This window comes from Lissotriton vulgaris, chromosome 5 (assembly GCF_964263255.1).
Source record: "Lissotriton vulgaris chromosome 5, aLisVul1.2, whole genome shotgun sequence".
Taxonomy (NCBI): Eukaryota; Metazoa; Chordata; class Amphibia; order Caudata; family Salamandridae; genus Lissotriton; species Lissotriton vulgaris.
The window spans coordinates 1,739,589,269-1,739,606,488 of NC_141693.1; the positions used below are offsets into that span (position 1 = coordinate 1,739,589,269).

The 17,220-nt window shown below is 49.0% G+C and overlaps 1 protein-coding gene across 3 annotated transcripts in view; it reads left to right on the plus strand.

Moving 5' to 3' along the window:
• Window positions 1-17,220, plus strand: part of SPOP (speckle type BTB/POZ protein) — a 343,001-nt gene that overhangs the window by 145,029 nt on the left and 180,752 nt on the right. For all 3 annotated transcript variants that reach the window (XM_086923988.1, XM_086923990.1, XM_086923989.1), the window contains exons 5-6: window positions 3,666-3,817; window positions 3,927-4,054. In XM_086923988.1, the coding sequence (XP_086780114.1) occupies window positions 3,666-3,817; window positions 3,927-4,054 (280 nt within the window). The remainder of the gene's footprint in view (window positions 1-3,665; window positions 3,818-3,926; window positions 4,055-17,220) is intronic.

Sequence of the window (17,220 nt, forward strand, 5' to 3'; positions counted from 1 at the left end):
GTGTCCCCATCTGGTTATTTAGAGCAGCACAGTTGTAAAAGCTCCTTCAAGTGGAGAAGTGTGGCTCAATGGTTAGAGGCGGCCGACCCGGAAGCTGATATCGGCCCGGGACCAGGGTTCGATTCCCAACGCGGCAGGGTCTTGGGTCAAAATACCCGCGGGCCTGATAATTCTCGCCTCGGCGCCTACTCTAACCTTGGGCTCCACTCTGCAACTCTGGGCAATAGCTTGCTTAATCTTCACAACGGCCCCTTCAACGCAGGGGATGCCTGGTCTCAACTTGGGGGTGCCCAGAAGGGACCATCTCACAGGGAAAGCCAGGACGGGTTCCCCAGCGGTATACAGCGCCGGGACGCCCGCGGTGCGGGCAGCTGTGCGCTTTACAAGTAAACAACATTTAAGTGTAGCAGTTAGTCTTTTTTTGGGCCTGCTTCATATCTAGTTCAATCACATGAAAGTGGAGTGCATCAGGCAATCACGTATGCAAGACTTTCTCTTCTGTGGTGTGTTGTTCCTGATCTGGGCAGCTGCCCATCTTCCCATTTCACTAGGCTGTTTTGGAGTCCTGTTGTATGGTTTAAAGGAATAGTAGGGCTTGTCGAGGTTGGAGGGTATAAAAAATGGGGGTTGTCTGTTATTAATCAGAGCTTTTGTTATACAGATGCAGTGTAAATGCAGTGAAACTTAAGTAAAACTGGAGCTTCATTTCAAGATCGGTCTCATTAAAAACTCTTAACCATATATCAAGTTCCGTTAGACTAAGATTCCGATTTCATTGTTTTACTGATTTCTGTGCATTTTTTTTGTGGTGCTGAGCTCCTCCCTATATTGGTCATCAAGAGCCCTGGCTATTAACAGTAAAAATGTGTGTTTAATCTACACCCCAGCACCTTGGTTTAATGACGCACTAAAGGCAGCTAAATCCAAATGTAAACGCTACGAGCGTCTCTGGAGAAAAGACTACTCTCATATTTCTGGGGAAACCTACAAAAAGGAACTCAAGCAATATCATAGGGAGTGTGCTGCAGCTCGTGCAGCCTATGTCACCCAGACTATTTCAGCTGCATCAAACAAATCAAAGACATTATTTAACTTAGTTAAAGAATTGGCAGGATCCAAGTCTACTGCTGAACCTCCCTCTTTGAACAATGTTCAATGTGACGAACTGGCTCAGTTTTTCACAAACAAAATTGAAAGAATCTATGACGATATTTCTAAGCAGCAGTCGGAAGAAACAAATAATAATATTGCCAATAAAAATCAGCAAACACAATCTGAGCAAACACATCTCCCTCTAATTTGCTGGCCTGAAATTACTATTAAAAATCTACAAGAAATTGTTAGGAAACTAAAATCGGGCTCCCCGGTAGATCCTCTCCCTGTGTCAATACTTAAGAAACTTGACACTAGGCATTTGTCTTTAATTTGTAAAATCTTAAACCAGTCCCTCGTCTCTGCCACTGTCCCTATATCATGGAAACATGCTAAGGTCACACCTTTGTTGAAGAAACCTACGGCTGACCCGAAAGTTCTGGGTAACTTTCGCCCGATCTCTTTGTTACCTGCATTTTCCAAACTTTTGGAAAAACATGTTCATAACCATCTGGCCCATCACTTAGAGATAAATGACATCTTCCATTCCTCTGTCGGGCTTCCGACCCGGTTACTCAACCGAGACTACCTTGTTGGGGGTCACAGAACATCTGCGGAGCCTAGTTGACAAGGGACTCACTGCTGCACTGATATTACTTGATCTCAGTGCAGCATTTGATACCATCTCACACAGTATCCTGCTCGACTCCCTTTTTAATGTTGGCATAAGGGGAACTGCTCTCGAGTGGCTAACCTCTTTTTTAGATCAGCGCTCTTTTCAAATTAACTCCAACATAGGCACCTCTGGTGTCTATCAGTCCCCTTTTGGTGTCCCCCAGGGCTCTGTGCTAAGCCCCCTTCTTTTTAACTTATACGTGGCCCCTCTTGCCCGTATCGCGGAAAATGAAGGCCTAACCATGTTTAGTTACGCTGACGATTCGCAAATAATTTTCTCTCTGTCCAGTACAAACATAGACTCTCCTTCGCCCCTGAAATCTGGCCTTGTCAAAATCGCTACCTGGATGCGGACCAATCTGTTGAAGCTCAATGGAGAAAAGACAGAGGTTCTAATCTTTGGCCCCAGCCGTGATCTATGGAACGCCTCCCACTGGCCATCCAGCATGGGTCCTCTCCCCATCCCATGTGACCAAGTCCGGAACCTAGGCATAACTATCGACAAAGGACTTACAATGCAGCCTCAAGTCGGGAAACTTACTGCCATGTGTTTTGTAATCCTGAGATGGCTCCGTAAGATTATATGGATGCTCCCGGAAGACACCAAAAAATCTGTAGTCAACGCCCTAATCACCTCTAGGCTTGACTACGGGAATGTCCTTTATCTCGGGGCAACCCAAGCTGTAATGAAACGACTGCAGCGTGTACAATATGCCGCGGCCCGTCTGTTACACAAGTGCCACAGAAGAGAACACATGTCGGAACATCTAAAAAACTTGCATTGGCTTAAAATTGAGAGCAGAGTAAAATTTAAGACTCTCTGCTTCATGCATAAGATAAAATTTGGTTCTGCCCCTAGATACTTAAAATCCCTAGTTCATGTCTATCTTCCCACTCGGCATCTGAGATCTTTTTCTCAGGGCCTTTTTAATGTGCCTAAGGTCCGGCTTTCCAGAATGGGAGGCAGGTCCTTTTCCTACCTAGGTCCTAAGTTATGGAATTCCCTCCCCTTAAAAATGCGCACTGAAACTAATCTTGGTACTTTCCGTAGATCTCTGAAAACCTGGCTGTTCAACCAGTAATCCTGTCCTGGCTATTATCTCCGTCCCCTCCTTTTTCCGCACTCAATCTCTCTACCAGCGCCGGGAAACCCTTTTTGGGTAGCTGTAGCGCTTTACAAATCAAATAAATAAATAAATAAAATAAATAGTTACATTTTTTATGTTCTAATAAAGCTTTCACTTTGTGCTCTTGCAACTTTTTGAGCCAGAATTCTGGTCTATTTGCCTATCGTATCTAGAATTAGGTTTACTAATTTGACTTTTGAAAGTCTTCTAAGCAACTTTAACACGAAACTGGAGAGCTAGTATACATATTCTGTGTGGCATGGAGATCTGGGCTCAAGTACTGCTCTATGACCACCAAATTTGTGTCATTTTAGCCTTTTTCACCTTGCCTCAATTTCCTTAACTGACGCACTTGGGAACATCAAGAAGCACAGAATCCTCGTTAACATATGGTCGCTAAGACCATAATGTTGTTGCGTGTCTAGTTACATTTGACTTTTATGTAGTGTACACCGAATTGTCTTAATTTCTAGTCCAATCAGCAAGATAATTCTGGGTTTGAGGTGTATTCTCTCAAATCTACAACTTGTTTATAAAAGTAATTTTTATATCACTGATTGCACTAATGTAATCGGATATACTAAGTTGAAGCACCTACCAAGGCCAGCAAGCTCACATTTTTTTTTATGTAACCATTCTTCCCATGTGTCTGCTTGGATTTTGTCTCTTGGATCTAGACTATACTCCTATCTCGGCTCTTTGTATAAATGTGCTGCTTTGCTTACCTTTAGTACTGTACGGATCTCATTTTAGGAATTCCCTTGTCTACAGGTGTCTGAGAGTTAATCCCAAAGGCTTGGATGAGGAAAGCAAAGACTACTTATCACTTTACTTGCTGCTTGTTAGTTGCCCAAAGAGCGAAGTGCGCGCCAAGTTCAAATTTTCAATCTTGAATGCCAAGGGTGAAGAAACAAAGGCAATGGGTATGTATCCAAATGTAGCAAATTTCCGTGTGGGAGAGTGACAAATAGGCACTCTTTCCGTATGTTGTGGTGCTGTGGTACGTTTCCTAAAATCTTGTCTCTTTTACAGAGAGTCAGAGAGCATACCGCTTTGTGCAAGGAAAAGATTGGGGCTTCAAGAAGTTCATTCGTCGTGACTTCCTTCTGGATGAGGCCAATGGGCTTTTACCTGATGACAAGCTCACTCTTTTCTGTGAGGTAAGTCGACCGATTGGAGGCTAGGGTGACCACTGAACTCCAGGGCACTGTCTCCAGTCCTGAATTCAACTAGAAGCCATTGTTTTCAGGTGTTAGTCTAATTAGTTCAGTGAAAGCAAAACATGACAGCACCCAGGATTTATAGGTTATGACTCCAAAGTCCAGGTTTGGAAACCGTGTCCATAATCTGTAAGGAGTTGGTCCTCTTATAGGTGCTGTACCCCCGAATGTTACACCTTTTGCCCAAGCAAGGCAGGTAATTAGTACAATAGGAGTGTATTTGGGAGTCCATAAATACTGGATTTAATTACTGGAAGATTTTTGTTGCTAACAATGAGAGTGGCTGCAGACCAGCAAAAGAAACTAACATTTTCAATGCCCTCTTAAAAGCCAAATGAAAACGTGTGGCTTAAACTACATTGGCAACTTTTACAAATTGATGGCCTTCAGCAATTGGAGTCCTTATCTCCTTTAAACTTGGAGCTTCAGGAGCAAAATTCTGAGCACAGGTGGCACATTATTACACTGGGAAGTTGTAGAGCTAAATCAACAGGTTAATGAAAGGCTTTGTGACTGAGAATGGATGTTTTCCCCTCCCAGTGCTGCCTTTTAGTGTCGGTTTTGTGGAATTTTATCTTTAATTTAGCCGTTACTAAGTTATATTATGAAATAGAGTAATTTTTGCAAGCTCACAGCAAGAGGTGTTACTGCTTCATATATTAAAACTCTACTCAGTGGGGGTTCACTGCCTAATCAGTGTAGTCTCCGTTTTTCTTTCTCATCCACAAGATGGGGCCAGTGCAGAGAGCAGAGATTTGTCAGTTTGGCTCAAAAATATCTATGGTCTTTTGTGGGGTTTCCACATTTGAAGATATATTTGGGTTGGGGGAGCGGGGATGTGAAGGTACCTGTTGGATGTCATTGGGTGCAAGTTAGGATGCCATCTTCGGACTTGTAGGACTTTCTCCTCTAGCCTGGAGCTAGAAAATGATGTTTGTGCTGGTAATGCAGAAGTCCTATTTCACGTGGCAGCTTCTGCTGGTTTATTTTCAGGTGTGCCATCTGTTCCGCCTACGCCTCCGTAACTACTACAGGTGCCAGGGTTTGTGCTGGGCCAGAGCCCAGTGAGCATTGTCAACAAAGAGATGAGTGGGGGTGGTAATAAGGGAAAGTCATTCTGCTGCTTCCTTTTTACCCTCTGATTAATCCCTCTCCTCCACATTGTCATCTGCGGGGTATTTGGTCACAACATCACAATTTGGAATACATTCTAATAATCTATTGTCGATTCCTCAAGAGCTATTTGAAATATTTTGAAGTGTATATAGTATTACTGGTTTCCCTTTTTCCCCTTTTCTGAATTCTCCCTCCTGTGGACTACCCATCTATAATGTATTTTTCCTCATTCAGTTCTTATTGGCTTCCTACTCCATCTATCTCAGCTGATTGCCTAATCTCACACGTCCCTCCCAGCTTTACTCATCTGTCTGCTTTCTGGCTGCATTAGCTCCCCACCCCATGCCCCTTTCCGCACCTATACCCTCTCTCTGGGCTCTTCTTTGCTCTCCTCTCTGCAGTATGCTCTTCCCTATCTCCTTTCCTTTATCAGAGACAGACATAACAGAACCGACCCTTACCTCCCCCATCACTCCCCCGACGAGGCAGAGTCCAAACCATAACCCCTCCTTTCTGTGGGATGGGGGAGGGACAGACTCTGGCCCTTATTCCCCCTTTTACATCCTCCACCATGGTAGACTTCTTCTACCTCTCTGCAGAACGCTTTCTGCAGTCTCTCTCTGCAACAAGCACTCCACCTTCTCTCTCTGTAGTAAGATCTCCCTCTCTCACTCTGTAGCTAGATCTCCTCCTTCTATCTCTCTTTATGGCTCACTACACAATCCACACATTCCTGCCCCCCCCTCCCCACGTGTCTAGTTGTCGGAAATGTCTGGGTTTGGAAGGTTATCCTAGATGGCTGCCAAGCCCGGTACCAAAAACGCAGGTGCCTCCTATCTATCACAAAACAATCTATCTGAAAGAGACTATTAGTTATAGATTCCTTACCTTAGTATTACCCCCAGGCGTCCGGCTGGATCCAGGGATTTTTCTTCAGCAATACCCCTGCATGTCAGTAGGTGGCGCCGGTTGACTCCGTTTTCGTTGTTAGTGTTGTGATCGCTGGAATGACGTTGCTGTATCTACTTAGATGCCGCCCCTGTGTGTCATTTTTTGACCAGTGATTTTCGACTTTTTGTCGACATCTTTTTAGAGTCGTTGGACTCTTGGTGCACGCAGGGTTGTCACATTTGCGGACCAGATTCAACCCTTGTGACTATTGTCACAAGCTGATGTCAGTCACGGATCCGCAGCTCGTGTGCCTTTGGTGCCTGGAGTGCCACCACGCCCCAAAGTAGTGCTCCGACTGTTGGGCCATGAGCCCGAAGTCTTTGTGGGAGTGGTCCCAAAAGCTTCTGGAGGCCCGGCAGTCAGCTCCACGCCGCACGAGGTCTAAGTCGAGAGAAAGTTTCTGGACCGGTCGCTGAGTCACCACCATCACTCCTCATCGAAGTCTTCATGTAAGTCGAAACACAAGAAGGCGGCGAAGAAGCACCATCGCTCTTTGGCTTCTCCGTGTCAGTTGGCCGATGCAGGACGTGAAAGGTTGTCGTCCTTTGGCTCTGCCCGCGGAGCCTACTGGGGCGCCTCCGAGCTTCCCTACCTTCCCGGGAGCCGGAGCGTCCACTGTCCAGCTTCGTGCCTTTTACGAAGCCCTCCATTTCATCTTTAGGCAGCCCGACTCCACTGGTGTGCCTTTGTGGCCCCACGGACTTGGCTGGGGGCTCTAGGCCTTCGATGCCAGCGGCTCCAGGCTCGGCACCGCAGGGCCCCCAGGGATCCAGGCAATGAACCGGAACGGTACCGGTCGACCTCATGACACCACCCCCTGCACCAATGCCACCTCAGACGCTAGTCTTGTCCACGGCCGACGTCGACCCCGGCCTCCCCCTTGTCTTTGACACTGAGCCAGACCGCTGGTACCAGTGCTGACCGGTAATTTTGTGCCATTGTTCTCCCCTGCCGTTCCTTATTGCCATGAGTGGCAGCCAGAGGAAGGTGAGGAGGACTGGGAGGGGTTCTTTCTCCCCCTACCATGCCCACAGAGGAGGGAGCCTCATGTGCTGTGGTGTTGCGGAGGGCGCCGAGGCCTTGGGACTTGAGCTTCCTACAGTGGCAGTTAGGACGAACTTCCTGACTGAGGTGCTTCAGCCGGCAGCGACCTCTTCAGAGCCCCTGTTGCCGGTCAATGAGGCCCTCACAGACATCCTTCTAAGCACTTGGTCCAGGTCTAGCACAGGGGCTTCTGTGGATAGGATTATTGCCAGGCGCCACAGCCTGGCCCTTGGAGACTCCATTTTCCTCTCCCAACAGCCTACCCCTGAGAGCTTGGTCCAAGCCTCAACATCCAAAGGCGCTTTCCCTTCTGCTCCTGCATGTCTCTTGGGCCGCTAAACCCAATCTGTGTGGGCTACCGCAGTGTCCAGAGGATGCTCGGGGTCACACTTGTCCGTGCAGTTGTAGTGGTTCGCCATCCGCTGTGGGCTGGACACCGTCAACTCGCTGGGTAGAACGATTTCTACGTCAGTAGCCCTAAGACGCTTCGCCTGGCTGAGATCACTTGCTTTTCTGTGGCTGTCCAATCGACTCTTTCGACATGCCCTTTGATGGCCGTCGTCTGTTTGGCGACAAGGCGGACCATGCGCTAGAGCGTTTCAAGTGTTCTAGAGCTACGGCTCCTTGGGTCTCGCTGCCACCTCTCGTCCTCTGCAGTCTTCCTTTAGCCCATTTTGATAGAGACTGCAAAGGACGTAGGAAGGTGGTCAGAGGCATCTGTGTCCACCGGGTGGTGATTTGGTACCTCCAGGAGCCCCTAGATGCGTGTTGAGATCAGTGGCCGCATCGATATGAGTGGAGGCAAGATGGCGGCTGGACCCGATCGAGGGAGCTAGTTCGAGGACACGCCGGAACAAGGTGCAGTGGCGCAAATCTGGGCACGGACAGCAGCGAAAGTGCGGTCGACCCACTACGGCCTTGCATGTGCTTTTGAGGCGGATGCAAGTAGAAGCGGACTGGGACTCGGCCTGAGGAAGGGCTATGGAGTGAACGAAGAAACTAAAATGGCGGCCGTGGTGACGACGGCATCAATAACCGGGCCCAACGCTGAATGCACAGCGCAACCAGGAGCAGGCTGGCCATAGAGCACGGGCAGGTCCGATACGCTGCACGTGAGAGCAGAGGACCAGGAATCGACACAGGGATCCGGTGCCCCGGTTCTGAAGTTATTGGAACTGCGGTGTATCTCCGAGGGCACGACGACAGAGGCCTGAGACGGTGAGGCAGAGGCAGGCATGCCCTGGAGCGGTGCGGCTGGAGTTGAGGTGCTCGAGGCTCCCCTGCTGGGGTCGTCGGTGAGTGCGGTGTTGCAGGCCTGTTCTTAGCGCTGCGGAGGTGGGAGCGGGAGCAGGCTCGCGGCGCTGTGCAGCCGGGGGCTATGGAGGGCTAGCCAGCGATATGCGCCCATGGCGGACATTAGATACTGCTAGCGGCAAGAGCTGATCGCACGGACCAAGTTTTGGGGGCCGAAGACAGGGCCTACTCACTGCTGAGACATGAAGCCCAAAAATAGGAAGGAGGAAGATGCGGACCCCGCGGGGGCCCACGGAGACGGAGATGTCGATGAAACGTCGACATCGGAGCAGAGATAGAACAAAGGCTTTGATCAGATCCTGGATGCTATAAAAGCAACAAAAGAGTCCCTCCATCAGGACATATCTCAGGTGGCAACAGGACTGGGGCTACTAAGAGCGGATCATTCGAAATTGGCGGATAGGGTCAAAGAATCTGAACTCCTTCTTCAAGACCTAAAACCAGCGGTCGTCACAGTAGAACATAAACTGGATGATGCACTGAGGCGGCTGGAGTCCCTGGAAAGGAGGGCCAAGGACGCGGAAAGCCGCAACCGGCGCAACAACGACCGAGTGGTGGGTTTGCCGGAGCGGATTGAGGGGACGGATATGGTTGCATATCTGGAGAATTGGTTTAAAACTGCAGTGGCCCCAACGGGTCTATCACCCTTCTTTACACTCGAAAGAGCACATAGGGTCCCGGCCAAACCGCCTGCGCCGGGCCGCCCTCCTCGCCCGGTGGTGGCTAGAGTCCTCCGTTACAAAGATAGAGATCTCCTTATCCAAAATGCACGCTCGGCTGGTCTTTTTCAAGTGGACAATAGTGCTGTAACGATATTCCCGGATTACACCCAGGAGATACAAAGGCGTAGGGCATCATACCTATCTGTTAAGAAAGAGCTTAGGGAAGAAGGCATACAGTACTCATTGCTGTTCCCTGCTAAACTGAGGGTAATAATGGATGGGTCGAAGCAGTTCTTCTAGACACCGGAGGAAGCTTGGTCGTGGCTTGAAAAGTACAGGGCAGGCACGGACCGTAGGACTATGGGGGATAGTGGAATGCCCAAACCATAACGGATGCGCCAATCACAGCGTCTCCGCAAGAAAAATAAACTACAAAAAGAACTGCAACGTGCGTGGATGGCAGCTGATAAGCAAGAGGCACTGAAGGCTACAGCTGCAATCACTGGTTCGCAGCAGGAGATCTCAACCAAGGGGACTGACTCCGAAGGGGATAAGAGGCGATCTGCATCAGAACCGTCGGACGACGAAAGTACCAAGGGCCCGGAGGTGACGCCCAGATCGGCTGATGATCTGTAGGTAGCTTATAGCTGATTGAGATCACGGGAGACGAACTGCCATACTGACATTGGGAAGCCTGGTAACGAATATGAACTTTATCATTGTGCCTTATTATTGCGGGGGCGGGGGGCTGGCACGGGAGCTACCGCCTGTTGGAGTCGGACCACAATCCCACTGCCCTTAAGGCAGCCTGTAGTGGCTACTGCAGGATAGTAGTATGTGTTTTGGTATGGTAGTTTGGACGGGAACTAATGATGTGTTATTGGGACCTGTTCTGGGGGGGAGGGTCAGGAAAGTTTTAAGGGGTTCATTGTGTTTGGGGTTTGGCAGTGCTGGTGTGGGCACACGAAACTTAGAGGGGGAGGAGGACTGGAGGAGCTGCTATGGGAACATTACCTGAGATAAAGTGAATCACATGGAACATGCGTGGATTACATACCATGTCAAGGCGTCACAAGGCACATGCATATTTAATGAGAAGGGGGGTACAAATAGTGTTGTTGCAAGAGACGCATCTTACCAAACAGGAATGTGTCGCACTACAGAAAAGATGGAGGGGTCAGGTGTTTGGCACAACTTACTCAGCGTTTGCCAGGGGGGGCATTAGTTTGGGTGAGGGCGGGAATCCTGTTCCAGGCAACACAAACCGTAGAGGATCCTGAAGGCAGATATGTGGCGGTAGCGGGGAAGCTATATGATAGAGAGATGACACTATGTAGCGTATACGCTCCGAATGTAGACCAGCCCCGATTCTTTGACTCCATAACTGGAAAATTAGCGTATTTCCTGGCGGGTCAGGTAATATTAGGTGGAGATTTTAACTCCATTACGGATGTGGAGCTGGATAGGTCTCATCCCCCGTTAGGGGAATCCCAGGTCCGAAAGATGGCAAAGAAGAGAGCGGAGTGGCAGAGTGGGTGGGGGTTAATTGACGTGTGGCGAGTGCAGCACCCTGAGGATAGAGACTACTCCTTCTTTTCTGCTCTTCATGAGCTACATGTTAGAATTGACGCAGTACTGTGCACCCAATCACTAGCACCATTGGCAACACATTCAGAGTACCTAGCAAGGACTATATCTGATCACAATCCACAGTTGGTGTCCTTTAAATGGCAGCAGGTGAGGGCGGAGGTTCCCACATGGCGACTTAAACCAGACACACTGGAAGATCAGGCCTTAAGGGACGATATCCAGAGGGGTATTGAACAATATTTCACTATAAATAAGAATTCAAAATCTGCTAGAGGAAAGGACTGGAATGCTTTTAAAGTGGTAGTGAGGGGGCTCTGTATTGGTAAACATAGGGGGGGAAAGGACCGTGGTACTGAATGACGTCAAGAAGGCAGAGTAGGAATTAAGAGAAGTTGAGAAGTTGAGACCGGAACAGAGAGAATTGCAGGATCGGCTTCTGACTGCTAGGGAGCGCTTGGCTACTGAGACAGAAAGGTTACGTAGTTAGGACTATAAGCAGTATAGAGCAAAGGTACATGCGGAGGGAGATAAAGTGGGCACGCTCCTGGCGAGAATGGCGAACCCAAGAGAGGGTGGGGGGTCCCTGGTCCTAAATGTCCGATCAGAGTCCGGGGAGGTGGTCTATTCTCAGACTGAAGTTATTTCGCGCTTCTTCAGGTACTATACCACTCTATACCAGAGTCATTTGGAGGCGGAAACGTCTGATATTGAAGACTATCTAGCGGGGCTCACGCTTCCGCAGCTAGAAGAGGAGGACGTTAAGGAACTTGGCCAGGCTGTCACGATAGCTGAAATTAGAGGGGCAATCAAACACATGGCTACAAACAAGACCCTGGGGGTAGATGGTCTCCCAATAGAATTTCATGCAACATACATTGACTCTCTAGCGCCCCAGTTGCAGGAAGTTTATAATGAAGCGTTTGAATTGGGTAACCTACCTGAATCCATGAGGGTTGCGCAGGTCGTCCCCTTGTTGAAACCTGGAAGAGAGAGCGAGGACGTGACCTCCTATAGACCGTTTCCATGCGGACAGTGGGCTGCAAAATACTGAGTCGCATTCTGGCTTTGAGGTTACTACCTCACATGACGGCCCTGGTTCATGCTGATCAGGCGGAGTTTATACCAACCAGAAATACCTCACATAATGTCCGGCGCTTGGTAGGAGTGCGAAGTACTGATCTTGGAGCGGAGGTGACGCCAGCTCTATTACTTCCGTACACTCCCGATATGGGTGCCTCCTCGGTACTTCCGGGAGCTGAGGACACTTACCATTGATTTTCTATGGGGGGCAGGACGGAGAAGGGTTGCAATGGATACGCTGTTAAGGCCGAAACAGGAGGGAGGACTAGCAGTCCCTAATTTTGAACTATACTATTTGGCGGCACAGCTGCAAATTCTAACACCAAATATAGCACAGGAGTTTAGGGGCCCAGAAGAAGCGCATGGATCGGGGATTCCGAGGCATGTCCTATCTTATATAGTTATGCAACAGCACCTAGTGATCCGGGATTTAACCTTGGAGGAGAAGACCCTGAGGATGTGCTGGAATAGGAATCAAGAGAGCAAAAGTAGTGCACCCGTACGCACCCGCTATCCCTATAGGCATGCTAACCGCATTGCCACATGGAGGGGACTGGTCCCAATTGCTGGAGTGGGAGGAGATGGGGCTGCAAATGGTGGGCGACCTAATGCCGATGGTGAGTTGTTGCCCTATGGGGCGCTACAAGAAAAATTCGGACTTCCTGACGGAGGTTTTCTATTGCACATGGCAGTCACCACTGCGATGCGGAAACATTGGAAGACCGGGCAGTCAGAACCGCAGACCACAATGGCTTGCCAATATCTGGTGATGGCGGCGGGAACGGTCAAGGCGGTCACTTGCCTGCACACACGAATGCTAAATGAAGGTCTGATGCCTCTAACTGGTCTAAAGCAGAAGTGGGAAACGAGCATAGGGAAATCGATACCAGATGCAACCTGGGGTCGCATCATGTTAAGGACCTAGAAGGGATGCAGGAATGCACGATTTCAGCAGGTACATTTCTTTATGATCCACAGGGCGTACCTAACACCGGGAAAGATCAGGAAGTATTTCCATGTGCAGGACGCGGCATGTCCCAGATGCCTGGCACCTGATGTAGAGATAGAACACATGATGTGGGAATGTCCGAAACTGGGAACATACTAGACTGAGGTGGGAAGGCTTCTTAATGAGGTTACTGGAATATACTATGGCGACTTGTTTGTTGCTGTGGTTTCCTCACACCAGGAAGACCAAGTTAACTAGCAAATTTATTGATCTGGGCCTCATTCTGGCCCAGAGGGAAATCACTTGGCACTGGAAGTCAAGGGAGGGTCCGTCCAGTAAGCGATGGGCGAACAAACTCCATAAATGGGCCCATAGTGAGAGCATGATCAGATTGCGCCAGGCAGCCCGTACGGCTGATGAGAAGTTTGGAAGCAGCCGCGCATGGACCGAACTAGTGAGGGTGTTGAGTGATACCCTATCCCCAGACGAAGAATAAACCGAGAAAGATTAGAGAGTTGTTCCATGTGAGTTGCGGATGCATAAATGGAATCCAACAGGTCTCCTCCTTTTGAGTTATTGGAAGAAATTGTTGTTGCCCACATCACCTGCAGGTCGGGGGGAGTGGGGGGGGTTTAGTGGGGGAGTTCGAAACATTTGGCACCTGTAGCATATTAGGACCTATTAGTACCCAACAAATGGTGTGTTCTAAAATAATAAGTAGGAGGAATTCGGCTGATGACTCCATAAAGAATAGGATGGGGAACAGAGCACTACTAGTAGTTCACTACAGGTAGATAATCAATACCACTAGGACGAAGCTCCAAACTGACTGTACTTGAGTAGCACATACCACTAAGTGCATGGGTTTGGTTATTTAGGTGAATAGTATGGTGGGGAAGTAAAAAAGCAGATGCTAGACGTCTGACACACAGTGACTAAGGTTTTATCACGCGGGTACTGCTTGCGACATTGATTACGAACGCCGCCCGACCTCCGGGTTGTGGGCTAAATGGCTGTGTCATACTTCTATTGTACTGTAAATGAACATGTCGCGATGTATACTTTTGAGTAAACCAGAATGAATAGATGTACAATGTCTAGCTATGCAACAAAAAGAAAGTTAAAAAAAAAATGACACACAAAGCCTTGCATTTCAACACACCAAGGTATCTAGCCGATAAACTGGAACTGTCAGGAGGACCCAGTACGTCGAGTTGCTCCAGCACCTGGCTATAGAAAACACAAAGATTTCAGAAAAAGAAAACATACAACCATACTTTCCCCGTAATAGCACCTAGAATCTGGTATGCCCTGCCACCAGAAATCCGAATGAACCCTTCTAGCACCTCATTCAAGAATGAAGTCAAACTGCTTCTAATAAACAAACTCCAACCCAACACCAACACTTGACTTAGCTCACCAAAAAGGACTTGCCCTACTATCCACTCTCATTTTTGTACCTAGTGTTTCAAACTACACATTTGATGTAACTTTGTAAAGCGCTCTGGTACCCTACCAGGGTCTAGTTCGCGCTATATAAAACTTTTAAAATAAAATTAAAACTATCCTCCTGAGCAGCGAGTCCAGGATATTCGGGCTATGATCCTGATGTTTCAGCCTCTATCCATGATTTCGGTGAGAATGACTCTGAGGCTGCTGGGTCCTCATGGCCTCCTGTATCCTGCTGGTGGATCATGCCAGGTGGCATATGCGGGCTCTGCAGTGGGACCTGAACTTCCAGTGGGCACAGCATCAGGGGAATCTTTCTGATGTTGTCCAGATCTCGAAGGGCACTGCACACCAATTGCAGTGGTGGCTAACGGACCAGGATTGGGTCAACGGCAGATCCCTCTCCCTTCCCCAACCATACTCCACGGTGGTGAGACGCGCCACTTTTGGGATGGGGTGGCCACATGTGAGAGGCGGAGATCAGAGGCCTCTGGTCTCCGGCAGAGTCCGGGTTCCACATCAACCTTCTGGAGCCCTGGGCAATCCTCCTTGCACTGAAGGGGAAGAGAAGTGCAAGTGTTCATGGACAACATCACCGCCATATGGTACTACAACAAGCAGTGCAGGTGGGGTCATGGGCCGTGTGTCAAGAGGCTCTCCGCCTCTTGACGTGGCTGGAATATCAGGGCATGTCCCTGGTGGTTCAACACCTGGGAGGTTCCCAGAACGCCATGCGGACGAACTCAGCCGCCGGTGCATGATGGATCACGAATGGCGTCTTCACTTGGAGGTGGTGCAAGGTCTCTTTCAGCAGTGGGGATAGCCTTGTTTGCTACTGAAGAGAACGTGCAATGTCAGCTGTTCAGCGCGTTGAAATTTCCAAGACGGCACTCGCTCGGCAACGCTTTTCATCACAAGTGGAATTGCAGTCTTTTATACGCCGTTCCCCCAATACCACTTCTATCCAGAGTGCTGGAGAAGATCAAGCGAGACCAGGCCCAAATCATCCTTGTGGCTCCGGACTGGGCACGAAGAGTCTGGTATCCCAAGCTCTTGAACATGGCATTCGATCCCCTGGTCAGACTGCCTCTTCGGGAGGATTTTCTGTCACAGCAGCAGGGGACGGTCCTGCACCCGAACCTGTCCAATCTCCACCTCCTTGCGTGGAGATTGAGCGGCGACAGTTGACAGCTTGACTTTCCTCCCGAAGTCTGTAATGTCATCTTGGCAGCTAGGAGTCCCTCCACTAAAACGGTATACGCCTGTAGATGGAACAAATTTGTGGCATGGTGATCAGCAAAGGCTGTGGATCCCCTTTCTACCCCTCTTTCAGAGGTTCATCTCTTCATTCCTTCTTTGGCCCCGCAGGGCTCTTCTCTGGACACCCTTAAAGTTATCTTTCGGCCATTTCGGCCTTTTTTCGCCACCCTAATAAGCCTTCTCTGTTCTAGTCCCCTATTAATAAATAGATTTCTTATGGGCATTACTCACCTCTTTCCTCCTATTCCTTTCGTAATGCCCTAGTGGGACTTGAATCTGGTCTTAACTTAGCTTATTTATGTTCCTTTCGAGCCACTACATAATTGTCCTCCCAGATACTTGACCTTAAAATTGCTTTTCTGGTTGCCATCACCTCCGCTTGCAGGGTGAGTGAGCTTCAGGCTCTTGCTTCTAAACCTCCTTACCTTGCTGTTCATCCGGACAAGGTTTTCCTTCAAACTAGACCTTCTTTTCTTTCCAAAGTGGTTACATCTTTCCATATATGACAGACCATCACCTTCTTCCCGCTCCCGCATCCTACTAAAGAGGAGGAAAGGCTCCACTGTGTGGATCCAAGACGTGCAATATCATTTTATCTGGATAGCACAAAACAATTCCGGGTGGATGATTAGCTCTGTTGGGCACCAAGAAAGGTTGGGCCATGCAAAAATGAACCATCTCTCAATGGGTCGCTCTTTGCATTCAATTCTGTTATTCCTTGGCTAACTGGAGCCTCCAGTTGGGTGCGCCCCCATTCCACCTGGGCGATGACAGCCACTACTGCTTTGGGACGTGGAGTCTCCCTCAGCGACACCTGCGAGGCAGCCACGTGGGCATCATTGCACACGTTGAATAAACATTACTGCCTGGATAGGCAAGTCCAGAGAGACTGCTTCTTTGGCTGTTCAGTTCTCCAGGACTTTCTGGTGTGAAATTGGTGCACAGACCCACCTGCAGGGTTGGTATTTCTGGGGTATCTATTCCAAGGTGAGGAATTGGATTGGATTGGATTTAGTTTGTGTATAGCGCGATAGCTACCCGCAGGCGTCCTAGCGCTTATGAGCGACAGGTGTATGTGGCAGGGGGCTGAGTTATCTACTGAAGAGAAGGGTTTTTAGTTTTTTCCGGAAAGGCAGAATGTTAGGTTCTGAGCGAAGGGAGATCGGAAGAGAGTTCTAGAGCTTTGCGCATTTACTGAAAACATTCTGCCTCCGCTCCTCTCTCTTCTAATCCTAGGATTAATGACTTGGAAGGTATGGGCCGACCTAAGCTGTCTGCTAGGATGGTAGGGAGTGATCAGGGTATGGTTCGGAGTTGCTCCTTTCCTCCAGTAGGCACGGTGGGCAATACACATGCTTTTGAAGTCGATTCTTTCCCTCACTGTCAGCCAGTGGAGGTCTTTTAGTTCGGATTTCACAGATTGGCGGCGGGGGATGCACAAGAGTGCAGGCAGCGCAGTTTTGAATCACCTGGAGTTTTCTCAGAGTTAGTTGGGGGGCTCCTAAGTAGAGGGCGTTCCCGAAGTCCAGCCGGGAGAGGATCAGGCCCTGGACCATGATCTGTCTAGCCTTGAATGGGAGGAGTGGAAGGATCTTCCGGATGAGCCTCAAAATGCCCATGCAGGTGGCAGATAGTTTGACTGCCTGGTAGCTAAATGTCAGTGTATTGTCTATCCAGATTCCGTCACAGCA